Source organism: Sorex araneus, chromosome 1, assembly GCF_027595985.1.
Source record: "Sorex araneus isolate mSorAra2 chromosome 1, mSorAra2.pri, whole genome shotgun sequence".
Classification (NCBI taxonomy): Eukaryota; Metazoa; Chordata; class Mammalia; order Eulipotyphla; family Soricidae; genus Sorex; species Sorex araneus.
The window spans coordinates 270,417,266-270,435,908 of record NC_073302.1 but is presented as its reverse complement, the minus strand read 5'-3'; the positions used below and the strand labels follow the sequence as shown (position 1 = coordinate 270,435,908).

The window sequence follows — 18,643 nt, the reverse complement described above, 5'->3', positions numbered from 1 at the left end:
TAAACGTTTGTACTTTCTAAGAAAACAGAAATGAGAGTGAGAGAGAGAAAGATGAATTCAAGTATGCTGATGGACGCTTCATGACCATTGTGAAATGAGTGCCACCGTTTAGAATGGAAGAAATGAACCAGCGTGTCTGTCTATGAGCCATGAGAATTGCAGAGGTTGTTGGCTGAGGGGGAGTTAATCCCAACCTCAGAATGTGAGGCGAAGGTGATGATGAGCAGCCTGGAAACAGCCTTTCTCCCCGCCCTTGTTTTCCTCCACTAACATGCATGAGGGGTAGTGCCTGTTGGCAAGAATAAGTCACTAGTCAGTGATTCCAAATAGGTAGGAGAAAGGAAGTCCAAATTGGATTCATGGTGGTGGAGTGACCATGTCTAATTAGAAAATAAATAAACTACAGCTGTCCCCAGTGCCGCTGTTGAATGGAAGGCTGAAGAAAGGTAATGGGCTTATGGCCTTCGTTTCATATTTCAAGTGAGGGCTCTGTTTATTTTCTCTCCTTTTAATCTTTTTTCCTCCGAAGCATGTAAACAAGGCAGAAAAAGTAAACAGCATAAAACAGAAAGAATCCTGTGAATCACGTCTTAATTTATTGCGAAGGAGTCTCTGAAGGAGAGAGACTTTGTTAGCAAATAAATAATAAGCTGTGGAAGTGAGCGAAAATCACATCCCCAAAATGAGTTCTAGTGTTTCTATGTTGTCCTGGAGGATGACACAGAGTTTGGTTTTGTCAGTTTGGTTCAGAAAGAAAGGTTGACTGAGAGAGATGTTTTAAAATTTAAAAAAAATTTTTTTTCTTATTTGGATTCCTGTTAGATCCCATACAATGATTCCAAACAGCTACGGTCTGGCAGCTGCCCACATTTTGACAACTGGAGAATGAATTTGAGTTTTTTTAAAGCAGTGCATGGTTTTAAGTGATTCCAGTGATCTCAAAGTGTTGGACTGCCTGTGAGACTTACGAAATGTTGGATAGAACTAGATATTCTTTACCTATCTGTCATCATGTCACTTTCCTAGGAGGAAATTGGTTCCTTGAATATGGACAGTCAATTGAATCAGTTTAAATATGAGTTAAACTTTCTTTTTTGAAAAAAACTATAAAACCAAAAATGTTTCTATGAAAATAAGCTTTGCCCAAAGACTTAATAGAAAATATGTGCAGTTTCATGATCACTGTATCACTGTATCACTGTCATTCCGTTGCTCATCAGTTTGCTTGACCGGGCACTAGTAATGTCTCCATTGTGAGACTTGTTATTATTTTTGGCATATCGCATACACCATGGGTAGCTTGCCAGGCTCTGCTGTGCAGGCGAGATACTCTTGGTAGCTTGCCTGTCTCTCTGAGAGGAGTGGAGGAATCGAACCTGGGTCGGCTGCATATAAGGCAAACGCCATACCCACTGTGCTATCGCTCCCCCGCAATTTCACGATAAAAGTACAAATTACATGATGTAAAGAGATAGAAACAATTCCCTGAGAAACAACTCTACTAAAAATGCCACAAAATACTGATGTTGTCTTTGAACTTTTATGAGCATAGAAAAAGAGATTTTTTTTCTTTTTTCTTTTTATCTGCATGGGAGATACTATCTAAGCTATAACTCTTTGTACTGTATAGTTATTAATTTCATATATGTTTCTTATTTGTTTGCTTTTGGGCCACAGTCATTGGTGTTCAGGACTTACTCCTGACTCTGTGCTCAGAGATCACTGAAATCATATGTGATTTATATATTTATGATATATATTTATATATAAAATAATGTCAGACTATGTAAGATTAGAGATTTTGGGGAACCATAGTTTTCAGCTTTTAGTTCTGTATCCAAAAATAGGCTCCTTAGTTCACCTCTGAATTTCCACAGTGGCCAATTTATTAACGTGCTAAGCATGACGTGACATTGTTCTGCTTTTGATTTAGTATTCTTTAGAAATGTTTTGCTAAGAATTCTGAGTCAAGGATTACTGACAGAGAGCTGTTGATTTTGGTGAAGTGGTGTTCTGCCCCTTCCTCCCGTAAGAACAAACAGAATTTACTCTGGGCATTTTTTTTTTCCTTTTTCTTTTTGGAGGGTGGGATGTGGTGGGCAGTGGGTTTGGGCCATATTGTGCAGTGCTGAGGGTTTACTCATGGCTCGGCTCTGAGGGGTCACCCCTGGTGGGCTTGGGGGACCCTCTGGGGGCTGGGGATGTAACCTGGGTCACTGCATTCGAGGCAAACACCCAACCCACTGTACTATCACTCTGCCCCCCCTTACAGTGTTGTTTATTTTATGTTATTTAAATTTTTTATTTTCCCTTTCCCATCCCTTCATTGTTGTCAATATTGTATGACTGGGGTTCTTGCTTGGGCTGGAGTGATAGCACAGTGGGTAGGGTGTTTGCCTTGTATGCAGCTGACCCCCGTTCGATTCCTCCACCCCTCTCAAAGAGCCTTTAAGCTACTGAGAATATCCTGCCCACATGACCGAGCTTGGCAAGCTTCCCGTGGCGTATTATATGCCAAAAACAGTAACCACAAGTCTCACAATGGAGACGTTACTGGTGCCCGCTAGAGCAAATGGATGAGCAATGGGATGGCAGTGACAGTGACAGTGGGGTTCTTGCTCATACACATACACACACACACACACACACACACACACACACACACCTGCGGTACATCTAGTTGAGGTGCTTACTGTTGATCTCACTTGCCCGTGGTGCTCACTGAGGTCTGTGCTTCTTTAATTGTGGTGCTGATACATGCTTCCCAGGCTTGAGGGAGTCACGCTTTTTAGTTGGGGCACACAGGTTAGCATGTGGTGCTCACACATGTGCCCATCAGAGGTCGGTTGCACTTTCGAGCTGTAATACACGAACGTCTTTTAGTGTGGTGCTCGCTGGAGTCACACCCCCTTGTTGTGTTCCTTGCACCTATCTGGCTGCAGTGTGGCCAGAAGTTGGAAATCACTTGTGTGGCTTGTGGTGATCCCTTGGGGCTGCTGGGATCTCCCTCGGCACATGTGATCTCACATGGGATCTCACTCGGAGGGCTGACTTCTCAACCGTCCACTCTTAGAGCAAGCTTTGCTGGTGCTTATCTGTCCCTCTAGACCCCTCTGTTTTGCTTTATTCATTTGATTAGTGTTCTCAGTATTTCTCCTCAAGGTGCCAGGTGGCTCTTTGCTGGACTCACAGATTATTCCCAGGGAGCCACACAGTCTCATAAGGGGGGGCAGAGTTACTGCCTGAGATGATGGTCCTCATCAGTGGGATGGGGTAGGGAAGTGGGCAGAAGAAGGAAACATGGTCAGAAAAAGGTTGAGAAACGTTCTTCTAGGTCTGCTACAGGCAGAAGACATCTCTCTCTATGTTTTAACTTGAATCACCACGAGATACAGTTGCAAAGTTGATCAGGATTGGGTTTCAGTCACACAATATTCCAACATCCCTGCACCACCACATTTTTCTCTCTTGTGTGCGTATGTTTCTCTTGCTCTTTTTGGGGCCATTATAATTTGCAATACAGGTGTTGAAATACAGATACTGAAGGGTATCCAGTTGTCTGTTCTTGGCCACTCCAATTGTTTCCAGATTCTGGCTTTGGTGAATAGTGCTGTACTGAACATAGGAGTGCAGATGACTTTTTTGCAGTGTGTTTTTGGACCTGTAGGGTCTATTCCCAGAGATCATATTGCTGGTTGTATATGGAAGGAAGCTCAGCTTCCAGTTTTTTGAGGAAATGTCCATATTGTTTGCCAACAAGGCTTGACCAGTTGGCATGTATATCCCTTTACCTCCTTTCAGCATGCAATTTTTGTCCAGAGTGATCATTTCCAACTGTCATTGTCATAGTGAACCCTTTCCTATGCCTCCTCATCCCCACTTGTGGCAAGCTTTCCACTGTGGACCAGTCCTCCTGACCCTTATTTCTACTCTCCTTAGGTATCACTCTCATACTATATTTTTTATATCTCACAAACAAGTGAAATCATTCTATGTCTGTCCCTCTTCCTCTGACTCATTTCACTCAACATGATATTCTCCATTTCCATCCATTTATAAGCAAATTTCATGACATTTTCCCCCTGGTGACTGTGTAGTATTCCATTGTGTGGATGTGCCATAATTTCTTTATTCAGTCATCTGTTCTTGGTCACTCTGGTTGTTTCCAGATTCTGGCTATTGTTAATAGTGTCACAATGGACATAGGAATGTTTCTCTGCGGTGTTTTTGGGCCCCTTGGATATATTCCCTGAAGTGGTATTGCTGGGTTGTGTGGAAGTTCAATTTCTAGTTTTTTGAGGAATGCCCATATTGTTTTCCTAGAAAAGGCGGTACCTATTGTCATTCCTACCAACGGTGAATGAGAGTCCCAGCACTGGTTGTTCCTTCGCTTTTTGATTGTGCCAGTCTCTGAGAACACATCTTGAGGAAACAGTTTCCGACTGTCCTGCCAAGGGATGAGCTGTAGAGCCCTTTGTTCATTTTACTCCCTGCCGCTTACACTTTATTCCTTATCCTCATTATTTACCTCAGGTCTCTACCCGCCAAGAGCCAAGCTGGTAATACAGAGACATCTCTCGACACTGACAGATAATGAGCAAGCTGACATCTTCGAGCGAGTCCAGGTGAGAATATCAATAGTCCTCACAGGGAAGACATAAAGAGGCCAAGTCGTCTCGTCAGTTCCTTTCGCGTTGCCTGGACTGAGGTGCAAGATTTAGATCCTGCCGCACAATTCCATAGTAGCTAGAGAGTGTCGCGGTGACACTCAAGCTTCTGAGAGCAGCCAGACTCGAGCGTTATTTGTGTTTGTCAGCCAGACAGTCAGTCATGACACAAGGAGGCAGGTGAGAGCCGAAGCAGCTGCCGTGCCGTGGTGAGCTCTGGCTTTGTCTTTTCCACAGAAACTGAAGCCAGTCAGCGACCAGGAGGAGAACGAACTGGTGATCTTGCATCTGAGGCAGTTGTGCGAATCCAAGCAGAAGACACACGTTCATATTGGAGAAGGCCCGTCGGTGAGACGTTTTCTCCGGGACCTGCTGTTGTGTGGATTACATACTAAGTTGAGATGTCACAGGAAATGTGAAGGAGTTTTCTTTGCTTTCCTCTCTCATCTTCTTAGTAGCTAACATTCTGGTAGATACCCAGCCCCACCCTGCATATTAGGAGTTTGAAAGTGTATTTAGTTCTATTTTTGTTGGCTTTTGGGGGTCACGCTTAGCTGTGTTCAGGGGCCACGCCTGGCCAAACTCAAGGTGGTGATGGGTCTCGAACTCGGTGGGTTGTGTGCAAGGCTGATGTATTACCCCCTGTACTGCTGAATTGGTGCCATTTTCTTGGTTTATATTTAGTTTGGGGTCCACACCCAGCAGTCTCCAGGTTTACTCCTGGCTTTGCACTCAGGGATCTGAGTGAGGGAGGCCGGTTGCACACTTGGTCATTGCCCCAGAGATCCCAGATGGAAGAGCCGCCTGGATCATACTCGTCATATGTGGGTGGCATTGGAAAGCAAACTCAAGGCCTCCTGTGTGCTTATAACACTTTTAGCCACTGAGTAATCCCCAAGTTGGTTTTGAAATGTAGGGGCCAGACAGTGGGTAGAGTGATTGCTTTGCAATCAGCCAACCTGAATCCGGGCCTCAAAATCTCATATTGTCCTCCAAGGACTGCCAGGAGCAATTCCTGGTTGCAGAGTTAAGAATAACCCCCTCCCACCCACATTTAGAAGTGGAACTGGAGAGATAGCATAGTGGGTAGGGCACTTGCCTTGCACATGGCTGACCTGGATTTGATCCCTGGTACCCTTATGGTCTGCCCCACCAGAAGTGATCCCTGAGTGCAGAGCCAGAAATAAGCCCTAAGCACAGCAGGGTGTGGTACAAACAGACAAATACAGAAGCATTTGTGATTTGGATCCCAAAATAGTATCGGTAAAAAGTTCACGATTTTGCGTGATAACACATTTTCAGTTGTTTCTTCTTTAAAAGCACAGGCAACCTGCTTTCAATCATAGGTAAAAGTGAACACTTGAAGGAGCAATAATGGCATCCCACCAGCTGTTCATAACTCCTATCTACACAAGAAGGGAGGGAATTTTTGAGCATCTGACTTAGAATGCATTCCCAGATGTACTGAGATTAGAGATTCCCAAACTTATTTGGCCTACCTCTTCTTTTCAGAATAAAAGTCATTTAGCATCCGTAAGTAAACAAACATTAATCTCCCAATGGTACCCTGCTAGCATGACCCCTCCCTCACCCCCACTCCATTGTCCTTGAGAGGTGGCATCAACCCTATTAAGCCGTCCTGGTGTATTTACCTCTTAATAGCACTCCTGAGGTTATATCTCTAAGACATTCAGAAAAAAATTACTTTCCTATGCCCTGCTCCTTGAGTCTTTATTATTTCTCATGTCCTATCCCCCTCCCCCAAGCTTTATTATTTTCTGAGATCATCCTAGTGTGGGAAAATCTTCAGCCCAGTCTTTGTCCCCCTTTTTATTCCTCTCTGAATATGGTCTGTTCTGTTTTCCTTAATCACCGAAACCTACTACCAAGATTAATGCTTCCAGATTTGACCTTACATGTTGCTTTTTATTAGTGCGTAATATGAATGTATTCTACCCCAAACAAGTGACAGATTCTGCCTTCTGGAATGTGTCTGGCTCTAAAAACCATATACTGTCATAGTATCAGTTCAGTAGGATAAAATCATATAGAGAGATCTAGTATAGTGGACACAATCTGGAATTTCGTGCAGCTCAGAACTTTCAGAGACCACTTTTTGGTCTAAAACTAAGCGATCCACTCACAAGTGAAAATTGAATTATGACAGTGGCATTAGCAGAATTTAGCCTTCCTGGAAAGCCCTCTTTGAAATTTGTTTCCTGTGTTTTTCTCAGTAATTTGGCTACAAAATATATGAGTTGGAAGTGTTAAAGCTGATCATCAGAATAAGAGCAGAGAAAACTGACAGTTCAAGTTTAGTATTTGTGAAAAGCAATAGAATTATTAGCGGAAAGTAAAGTCATAGAGGAGAGAGCTTCTTTTATTAATTATAATATTAACTCTTGTCTTTTTAACATGCCTGTCTATAATATGAAACCTGGACTATTGTTATTAGAGCTATTGAAGAACTCTTGTGCTTTTTAGTGGCTTTGTTGTAACCTTGTCTTTAAAACTTGATTTATCCTTGAGCATTTCCTAAATCAAGTTTATCTGGTTTTTCTTTCTACAGACTATTTCAAATAGCACAATTCCAGAAAATTCAACAAGCACTGGAAGGTTCAAACTTGACATCCTGAAAAATAAAGCTAAGAGATCCTTAACTAGTTCCTTGGAAAACATTTTCTCGAGGGTAAGATTAAAGTGAGCCTGTTTTTGATAATAATGTCTGTACTTTGTAACTGCCTTGTCACCTCTTCAAATGGATCACAGAAGTTTTCTTTCTTCTCTCTACCCACCCCCAAAAGTGAAGTAACTTATTTAGTTAGTACTTACTTAAATTAATATTGCAAATTAAGTTTCATACACAGATTTGTTTTGGTGTGTCTAATAATTGATCTTGGGTAATAGGGGTTATGTATAGAGATATAGAAGGACATAGAAAAGGCATAATGGAATATTGATGCCTAAAACTTTTGATAATTTGCCTCATAAAATTATAAAGAAGCCTTTCTTGCACTCATTCTTAGGAGCTGATAGCAACTTCTGAAAATAAGTATGAAATATCGGAAAATTTTGTATTCCAGAGTATAGCGAGAGTGTATTTGCCCTGCAAAGCTGCTGAGTTGGGAAGATATGGTCCTCATATGGTATCACATATGGTCCCTTGATCATTGCAGGGGTCATTTCTGAGCACAGAGCCTGGAATAGCCCCTGAGAATTTCCAGAGGCCCAATTACCTTCAAACCCCCATTATTATTTTGATCCTATTTCATACATTTGTATGTTTCATTTTCAACTTTTGGCGTGAATGTGTTTTGGGCCACACCTGGCATTACTCAGGGTTACTCTCAGCTCTGTGCTCAGGGGCTGCTTCTACTGGTGCTTGAGGATGGGACCACGTGATGCTGGAGATCGAACCTGGTCCTCTTGCATACAGAGCGTGCGCTCCCGCCCATGAAACTAGTCTCCCGTCTCCTATAGGCCGTTTTGAAATGAGCAAGATGACTCCCCCGCGCCTTCATTTTCCCCTTCCTGCAATGATTCTCCCTAATGCTGGAGCAGGTCAAGTAAGGGAGATAGATGTCTTGGAGCTAGAGGGTAGGAAAAAACAATTCTTGTTTTTCGGGGGTGAGCCGGGTCCATGTGGTGTCACCCCTCACGTTACTCAGGAGACCAGGCAGTGTTGGGGCTTGAACTTGGGCCTCTAGCTTACAAAGCTTGTGCTCTAGCCCATTGAGCTTTCTCTGGTCTCAGCAGTTCTTTTTTCATCACTGAGGCTGGTGGTGGAAGGACTGTGGGTCCCCCTGGGTGGCCCTGACGTTGCTTGTGGCGGGGCCAGGGATCGGACTCGGGGCTGCTGACATGTGAAGGCTGCTGACATGTGAAGCATGCACTCCCTTTGAGCGACCTCCTGGGCCCTGTGGGATGAGGACTGTAACAGAGCGCCTGTTTAAGTAAGTGGTCAGGGGACCCGAGCTTAACCCTTGGCCCTAGAAGATTTTATGTTCATGATATTTGGGCAGATTATCTTATTTTTTTTTCTTAAGTGCCAGTTTCTCCCTTTGTGAAGCAGGCACGCTCAGACTTGTTTAGCTCACGTAGTCACGAGGACGGAAAGTCAGTAACTGAGGAAAGAATCCCACAGTAGGGAGGAGGCAATCCCTAGCATGGTCTGAAACCCCTCCCGTGTATGAAGCAATGCGAGGTATTTCGAGCCTTCCTCACCGTATGGCCATGAAGGACCTTGGCATTCTGCTCAGGGCTTGCCCTCCTGCCTTTGAAGTGCCTCTTACGCATCCCCGAGCTGGAAGGACACGAAGCAAGGACGCCACCAGCCTATTTTGGTCAAGGTGGAATCCATCACTTTTGTCTTCCAAAGCGCTGCCAAGCCCCATAAATTATGTGAGCTCACAAGGGGCTGGCATGCACCATGTGCAGCTGAGCAGACTTGGGGAGGTTGGCAGCTACCCATGTCAGAGTAAAGGTTACCGAGAAAAGGCGCTGGTGTACTTCTCAACGTTGGCAGTCAGCTTTCTCTCACTGGAGAGAAGTTGTCAGCCAGTTTTAGAGTCACGCAGACACAGGAGCAGAGAGGTTGGCTCAGAATGACTGCCATTTCTCTTCATCTGTGTATGGGCTGGGGGGCCACACCTGGCCATACTCAGTGCTGACTCCGGGCTCTGCACTAAAGGGATCACTCCTGACAGGCTCCGGGGATCATAGGCAGTGCCAGGGATGGAACCTGGGTCGGACTTATGCCACGAAAACAACCTACCCATTGAGCTCTCTCTCCAGCCCCATGACTGCCATTTTAATTTTTTAATTTTTTTTAAATTGAATCCCCATGAGATAGTTACAAGCTTTCATGTTTCAGTTTCAATCATACAATGATCAAACACCCATCCCTCCACCAGTGCACATTCCCCACCACCAGTGTCCCCAGTATATCCCCCTTTCCAACCCTTTCCCTGCCTCCATGGTAGACAATTTCCCCCATTCTCTCTCTCTACTTTTGGGCATTATGGTTTGACTGCCTTTTTTTTTTTTTAATTTTATTGAATCACCGTGAGATAGTTACAAGCTTTCATGTTTGGGTTACAATCTCACAATGATCAAACACCCATCCCTCCACCAGTGCACATTCCCCACCACCAATATCCCCGGTATACCCCCTCTTTCCCACCCCGCCCTGCCTCCATGGCAGACAGTATTCCCCATACTCTCTCTCTACTTTTGGGCATTATGGTTTGCAACACAGACACTGAGAGGTCATCATGTTTGGTCCATTATCTACTTTCGGCATGCATCACCCATCCCGACTGATTCCTCCAGCCATCATTTTCTTAGTGATCCCTTCTCTGCTCCATCTGCCTTCTCCCCTCTGCTCATGAAGCAGGCTTCCAGCTATGGGGCAATCCTCCTGGCCCTTGTATCTACTGTCCTTGGGTGGTTTGACTGCCATTTTAAAATGCAAAATATTTTCTTTAATAACTCCGGTTGTTTATGAAACAGGCTACATCTTAAAAACGCTTAGGAGCTCAACTCATTAACTCTTCAGTACGAGGTGGAACGAAAGAAGTTCAGTCTCTTCTGTATTACCCAATTGTAATAGAGTCAAAGTGAGCAGCTCTCTGTTCAAAGGCGAAAGAACAGAATCTCATATTTTGATGCCTTGTTCAAGTTTTCTGAAAGAAACATAGGTAGGGATGCATTTATTTAACAAGATGTGTATTTCCTAAAGAGGACTATTTACTATGAAGTGTGAATCACTGGAGAACAGCCCTCAGTTTGTACTTTTGAACCACATTTTATTGCTGTTCCTTGTTGATCTATGTGTGACATTGATGTCCTAAGGTTTAGTCTTTTCCCCCCTAGAAATCTAAAAAGTATTCCATCTTAATAAAATCATGCTGAAACTAGAGGCTATAGCAACGTTTGCAGGGAAGAGGGTCCTCTGGAAAGGAAAGAGGACAGCAGAAATGGTGACAGAGTCAGAGTAGGTCTTGAATGAAAGGAAGGATGACTTCAAGGGGCGGCGTTAAGTGTTGGAAGTCATTTCACAGAAAATTGTGCAACCTAATACACGCGCTGAAGTTGTGCTTCAATTGACTCCAGACGTGTGGACTTAGATGTTGAAGTGCCGCCCAATCTCCTCAGCCTGAATGGGCCATCAGCCATCAGCGGGTCCTGTCTCTGAGCAGTTATTTGTATTGGCTGAGTGTGTTTAGGGCCTGAAACGGTCACTTCAAATCATGTATCTTTAGATCGAGAGCAACCTCTATGAAAGACAGGACCCCTATGAGAGCTAGTACTGACATCCTAGATTTTGAGGCAACAGCTTAATAAAGAATATCTTTGGGAATCCTGTTAGATGGATTCGTTTAAGAGTGTAATGCGAATGTTGTGGCCAGGAAGTGGCTAGTGCCCTTCTATTAATTTTTGTTTGGTTACTCTTCTATGTTTCATTTCCTGTACTGTAACATAGAGTTTCAAAGTAAGTTAGTTATTCTTTCTGCTTGAGGAAAACAAACAAACAAACAAAAACAAACAACTAAACACTTGGATAAAACAGCACTATTGGTGCAATTGGTGTTGTTTTCTTTTTCTTCTGCTGCTTCTTCTTCTTTTTTTTTTTTTGAATTGCTCCTGGCGGTACTCGGGGGACCCTTTGGGATGCTGAGAATCGAACCCAGGTCAGCCACATGCAAGGCACATGCTATTGCTCCAGCCTATTGGTGTTGTTTTCTAGCATGAAAATGACTTGATTCCTGTCTATTTTCCCTATGGTGACCAAATTACCATGTTAAGATAACCAGGCAGGGCCAGAGTGATGGTACAGTGGGTAGGGTGTTTGCATTGCACGCTGGTGACCTGAGTTTGATCTGAGTTTGATCCTCAGCATTCCTGAGCCTGAACTGGTCAAGAATGATTCCTCAGGACAGAGCCAGGAGTAAGCCCTGAGTACTACAGGGTGTGGCCTAAAAACAAGACAAAAACAAAAACAAAAGTTAATCAAACAGATGGGTATTTGAGTTGAAGCTTAAATGATAGCCAAGGACTGGGTAGATAGCTTAAGGAAATAGCACATGTCTTGCCTTGCTCCTGAGATGCTCTGAGTTTGATTCCCAGTACCAATAACTGTGACTCATTCCTCCCATCTCCCACCCCACAGACAACCCACTGCCTCCCATATGCCAGAGAGCAACCTAGTCTTTACTATATGTTACATCACAGCAACAAAGAGAAAGAACTAAAGAAGGAACAATATTTCATCAGGATTTAGATCTGCAGAATTACACTTAACCAATAGAAACTACTAAGTTTTTCTGGCAATTCTGCTTTTCCGCAAAGCTCTGTTTGTGGAAGGGAGAGCTGGATAAGCACTCAGGACCTTCACTTTCTAGTTATGCTTCCTGAATTCAAATTACTCTAATGTGTGTAAACTTTTCCAACATAATCAGAACTCTACTCCTCTTATCTGCAAAGTTGAGCTAATGAACTCTACTTCATGAGAATTAAGTGAGATTATCCAGTAAAGAATGCCTAGCATACTATAAAGGCTTATGGTACTTATTCAGCAATATTGTATCAGCTATGTGTGTGTGTGTGTGTGTGTGTGTGTGTGTGTGTGTGTGTGTGTGTGTGTACATACATATGTATGTCCCCTCTCAGAGAGCCTGGCAAGCTACCGAGAGTATCTCGCCCGCACAACAGAGCCTGGCAAGCTACCCGTGTCGTAGTCAATATGCCAAAAAACAGTAACAACTAGTCTCATAATGGAGATTTTACTGGTGCCTGCTCGAGCAAATTGATGAGCAATGGGATGACAGTGACATATATATGTATATATACAAATAGCTTGTAATATATATGTACATATTTGGTTTATATATACATATATGTGTGATTTTAGGCACAGCCAGCAGTGCTCAGGGCTTGTTCATGACTCTGTGCTTAGGGATTACTCCTGGCAGAGCTTGGGAGATCATATGTGGCACCAGGGCTCAAACTGGGGATGGTTACATCAAGTGAAACATTTTAATTTCTGTATTATCTCTTCTGCCTTCCCCTTAAAAAAATTTTATAATTGATTTAGCAGTTCTTTAGGGAGCCACCAGACTGTAAGCCAAAATTAGCATGGACTGGAGTGATAGCACAGTGGGTAGGGCGTTTGCCTTGCACACGGCCAACCCGGGTTTGATTCCTCCATCCCTCTTGGAGAGCCCGGCAAGCTACCATGTGTTCCGCCCACACATGGCAGAACCTAGCAAGCTACCTGTGGCATATTCGATATGCCCAAAACAATAACAACAAGTCTCATGATGGAGACGTTACTGGTGTCCACTCAAGCAAATTGATGAACAACGGAATGACAGTGACAGTGCTACAGTGCCTACAAACAAAGTACCAAAAAAAGAAGTCAATTTGAGAATAAATATGAATTCTTAAAACTTTCTGAAAGTAGACATAAAATGAAAATTTCAATTTACAGGAAGCTGGAGTTGAAAGATTCTTCCAGAAAGTAAAGCAAATGACCCAGAAATGAGAAACAAGGGAACGTGGTCAAAAAGCTAGGGGATCCATCTGGAGATCCAAATGCCACCTCGCTATTGTTTGGTTTCAGGAAGGAGGAAATGCATGCAGAAATATTCCAAGAAATCATTTTTGAAATTTCTTAGAGCTAATGCACACGTGTTTCCAGATTTAATAGGCCCAGAAAATATACAATAACAAAGACTGAGTAAAGCCGTGACGGAACACATCATTGTGAAATCTCAGAATGCTCCAGGGTAAAGTTAAAATCTGTTCCAGGGAAAAATAAACAGGTCACACACAAACAGACTCAGAATCACAATGTCATTAGACTTTTTGCCTGAAGATACTTGAGTAATGCTAATATATTCTGAAGGTAAGTTTTTGATCAAAATTATATGCTTGGTCAAACGATTAATTCACTCCAAGTGTAGAATAATGCAATTAATAAACATGTAAATAAAAACTTAATTCTCCTCAGTCTCCTTTTCTCAGAAAGTCCCTGAAGTTTATGTTCTACCAAAATAAGGAAGTGAGCTGAAAAAGTCAAAGACAGAATCATGGAAACAGAAATCCCAACACAGGGTTACAGGAAAGGAGATTTCTGGATTGATAGTGATTGAAAATGCCGGAAAGATTTATTTAGTAAGCAAATTGCCATCAGTCCAGACTGTGGCAGGAATACTGGGAAGTCCATAGTGGTAACTCATAAAGAGAAAAATTATTTTAAAATTATTATTATCTTAAGGTTTTGAGCCACGTCTGGCAGAATTCAGGGCTCATTCCTGCTTCTGCACTCAGTAATCACTACTGGTAGTGCTTGGGGAACCATCTAGGGTGCTAGGCACATGCAGTGTGCAATCTGTCACTATCACTGTCACTGTCATCCCGTTGCTCATCGATTTGTTTAAGCGGGCACCAGTAATGTCTCTCATTGAGAGACTTATTGTTACTGTTTTTGGCATATCCAATACGCACGGGTAGCTTGCCAGGCTCTGCCGCGAGGGCTCCATACTCTCGGTAGCTTGCCAGGCTCTCCGAGAGGGGCTGAGGAATCGAACTCTGGTCGGCCGCGTGAAAGGCAAACGTCCAACCGCTGTGCTATCGCTCCAGCCCTATACCAGAGTACTTGTGTGAAAAAAAAAAAATTCACCAATATTGAAATGGACTGATTGAATCTTCTAGCGAGAATACTGAGGCAGTTTTCCATTAAGGAATAATGAATGAAATGCAATGCATACGTTTTAGGTTGCAGTTTTCTTTTATTTGGCTATTTTTAGTATACTATCTTATATATGGCATAATATAGTGTGAATTAATGATGTTTGCAATCTATGTTGTGTCTATTAAGTCATTTTCCTCATGCATGTTGTGATTTATTGTGCTAGTCCATCCACACTTGTGTTTTATCTTTATGAGACACGAAGTTAATGGGTCTCCCACTGATTTTTATGGAAGAATAATGTTTAAATGGGTAACCAGAACAACTTCAAACAAGTCCTTAGTCTGAATATGAAGTTATCTCATAGCCGATTTATAAATCATGGGAAGGATAGGGAATAGTTCTACTTACCTTGTTGGAAAGACTATTTGTTCTGCCAGTGAATTTGAGTGACCCACATGTTTAGTGCTAACATGAAGTTTATTTACAGTTGCCTTCTGTAGTTTAGAGGTAAAGTTCAGCCCACATGAACAATTTAATTTTGTCCTCTTTTCTCAGGGAGCGAACAGGATGCGAGGTCGTCTTGGAAGCATGGAGAACTTTGAAAGGTCCAACAGTCTTGCTTCCGAGCGGGTATGTGAACAGAAGTATCGAGCCCTTTTTCACTCTTCATTGCGGCTTGTCAAAACCCCACACTGAGGGTGTGGTGCTGAATTGTTTGATCCATGGAACCCCATCATTATCAGTATTGTACATTAAAAATTTAATTTTGTTCATTGTAAAATAAAATTAAAAAAAAAGAAAACCCAGGTGCCTGAGAAATAGTACAGCAGGTGGGACGCATGCCTTATATGCCTCCAACCCAGATTCTATCCCCAGCATCCCATATATGGAGTAACTGCCAGGAGTAAGCCCTGAACATGCCCAGTTGTGGTCCCCAAACAAGTAAACAAATGAAACAAAACAAAAATGACAACCCAAAACTGATATGGTAATGTGCATGGTTATTTTTATTATGAATCTCTTAAGACTCTTGAAAACAAGTATCTGAGACTTTATTTTTTTATTGTTATTGGATCAGTTACAAAGTTGTTCATGATTGGGTTTCAGTCATATAATGTTCTAGCACCCATCCCTTCACCAGTGTACATTTCCCACCACCAGTGTCTCCAGTTTCCATCCCACCAACTGACTTCTCACCCCTCAGCCTGCCTCTGTGGCTGGTACTTTTCTTCTCTTTCTCTCTCTCTCCCCCCCCCCTCTTGTCTGTCTGTCTGTCTGACTGTCTCTCTCTCTCCCCCTCTCTCTTTCTTTCCCCTCTCTGCCTCTCCTTCCTCTCCCGATCCCACTTTCTGGGCTTAATGGTTTGCAGTACAGATACTGAAAGGTTATCGTGTATATTCCTTTTTCTACTTTCAGCACTCAGTTCTTGTCCAGAGTGATCATTTCCAACTTTCATTGTGAGACCTTCTTATAATAATGTGAAGGTTGTAGGTATTTGTGTTCTGTTCCTATTTCAGTTCAAGTTTGTAACAAGACTAGTAGCTTGAGGGCTGTCTGGGCTGTGTTCTACCAGACTTTTTTGCTGTCTGGAGGTAGGAAGTATGTGGAGAATAGTATTTAGTATTTAAGCAACTGTTGGAACAAAACGCTTGAGAAGCCAGACACCGAATTGCTACGTTTGCACAGCCATCCTTTTATCTTTTGTTCTCTCCCCATATTACTCTCCCTCCCTTCTCACCCAGTGTTTTTCAACTTTCCGTGACATTTGATTCTTTTTTTAATCTCTAGGCAGTTTTCAAAATTAGGTATGGCTTCCTGTTTCCTGTATCATGCAACATTGTTACCTGAGATATAGGCAACCAGCTTTCTCTTATATTTTAGTGGAAAAATATTTAAATGTTTTTGCTGAACTTGTTGCAGAGAGACTTGAGGATTTAGCCGATGGTGGAGCGTGTTAGCAGTAGCTCACGCTTATCAAGCCGGACATTTGTCCAGTGGTGCCTGTTTGGAGAGTTTAAACAGCATACCTGTCCAAATGGCAAGATTTATGACGGCCACTCATGCTAGGAGATACATTCCAACATAGTCCTCTGTTCATTCATTTCCTGTTTTTCATGTCTTTTACACAATTTAACCTCAGGGACTGTGCAATCAGAAAGAAAAAAAAAAGAGCCACAGTGAAGGACGATCTTTTTAGCTGGCTTTCTTTTATTTTCCTGAAGGCTTCGCCATGAGATTTGGACACTTCAGCATTGTGATATTGTTTTGACAGTACAGGAAACATGCCGACGATAAGTCACGGAAATCAGTAGATATGTAAACACAGGCTCCACCCTCTGTGGGTCAGGATCTCTTTTCATCTCTGATCTAGCAGAGAGGAAAGTGGTGCTGCCTCTTGCTTACCCCAGAGTGTGAGGGCAGAGAATACCTTTCCCTTATCTTCCCTTTCCCTGCTGGCCTATCCCTACTGTCCTAGAGGCTTATCTCAGGGAAAGGGGGTTGGGGGGAATGGGTGGTGGTGATGCTGATTAGCCTTTGGCTTGGATTGAGTGGGGAGAAGAAAAAAAAATAAAAAAAGGTGGGTTTGGTCCAGACCCAGGAGGAAGCGAGCAGAGGCACCCTGGCTGTCCCTTGCTGAGCTCCGGGCTGCAGCAGGCAGGCCCCAAGAGGGGTCCCCGGAGGAGACAGAGCTACCACCCCCTGACTGCTTGCTTCTTCCCTCGCAGGACTACTCCCCTGGAGACTCTCCGCCCGGCACCCCGCCCGCCTCCCCGCTGTCCTCCGCGTGGCATACGTTCCCCGAAGAGGACCTGGACTCCCCGCAGTTCCGAAGACGGGCGCACACCTTCAGCCACCCGCCGTCCAGCACCCGGAGAAAGCTGCACCTGCACGAGGGCCGGGCCCACGGCCTGCGCTCCCCGCTGCTGCGCCAGAGCTCCAGCGAGCAGTGCAGGTGAGTCCGGGCTCTGCAGAGCGCACCGGTACCCCATCTCCATCTCCATCCTGCTCCGTCCCTGCAGACTCCAGGCCCTCGTTCCTGTATGCTGCGGCCAGTGTGTCGTGGTTTTATTGTTTTTATTGTTTTGTTTTTTTGTTTAGAAAGACCAAAGATAGTTCCAAAAACAGTTTCTAAAGGAAATAAGGCAAGTTGAAGGGGGACAACTTTTTTACCCAAAGGATAAAAGAGCAAGGGCGTTTTAGGATGGAAACAAGTCCCCTTTCTCCCCCTGCAGCACACCCCCACGAAGCCCAAAGCTATCAGGCTGTTGTTTTTGTCGGAAAAAAAAAAACAAACCCGCTGACAACACGTGTTACTCAGCGTCTTCTTGTTCATGGCCCGAAGAGAGCAAAGTCAGCAAATAGGAAAATAACCTAGCAGGAGAACTTCCTGCGAGCCTCCCGTAAAATGCAAGGGGCTCCGAAAACTCTCACCGAAGTGAGTTTCATGCAGGAGATAAGATTTGACAGTTTTCATTTCACTGTAACTGGAAGCAAGTAAGGAAAGCCGTTAAATATCTAGATTAAATTGGTATGGGTGCGTATGGTGGCTGTCAGGAAGAATCTGTTAGGAATTCTCTATTACTCGGTGCTTCAGAAATTATTTACTGAAGTTATTTGGCAGTTGGTAAACAGTAATAAAGAGGGTAAACCTAGAACTGTAAAGTGATTATACTTTTCATTGTGTAGCCCTAGTGAGAATTTATATCCTGGAACTAATTTTGTTCCTGCTTATTTCCTATGAGTTGATGTTGGAAACAGGGTCTGATAAATCAAATCCCTGTTGAAAAAAAAAAAACGAATAGTAAGATTAAATTTTTTTATTAGTTATCAAATTTGCCACCATTTCTTCCAGAAGAATTTCATCCCCCTTGTTTTTGAATAACTTGAGATTAAAGAACAATAAATAGAAGATATGAAAGAATTCAGAAGAGTTCACTCTGACTCAGTCTTTTATGAAAAAGATGAAATATTCATAAATATATCTATTTTTATTTATCTCAGGCATTAAATATTTTTTTCCAAAATAATTATTTCCAAAGCTTTGAAACATTACTTACTGACTGTAAGTGATGGTATATTTCCTCCTTTCATTTTTCACATTTTATGATGTATAAGCTTCTATAATTTCTATCAATATAAAATATACTATTTCTGTCATTGTGAAAGCTTGCTATAAATTAAAGAAAACTTATTTCAAGAAAGAGTCAGGTAAGAGATTTAGAGAAAACCACAACTGCCTAATTTCACAGACTGCAGGAAAGAATGTGGAGATTCATGT

The 18,643-nt window shown here is 43.0% G+C and overlaps 1 protein-coding gene across 3 annotated transcripts in view; it reads left to right on the top strand.

The window, feature by feature from the left end:
• TBC1D4 (TBC1 domain family member 4) overlaps positions 1–18,643 on the top strand; it is a 208,104-nt gene that overhangs the window by 137,645 nt on the left and 51,816 nt on the right. For all 3 annotated transcript variants that reach the window (XM_055123679.1, XM_055123678.1, XM_055123680.1), the window contains exons 6-10: positions 4,534–4,625; positions 4,905–5,015; positions 7,237–7,356; positions 14,920–14,994; positions 17,091–17,317. In XM_055123679.1, the coding sequence (XP_054979654.1) occupies positions 4,534–4,625; positions 4,905–5,015; positions 7,237–7,356; positions 14,920–14,994; positions 17,091–17,317 (625 nt within the window). The remainder of the gene's footprint in view (positions 1–4,533; positions 4,626–4,904; positions 5,016–7,236; positions 7,357–14,919; positions 14,995–17,090; positions 17,318–18,643) is intronic.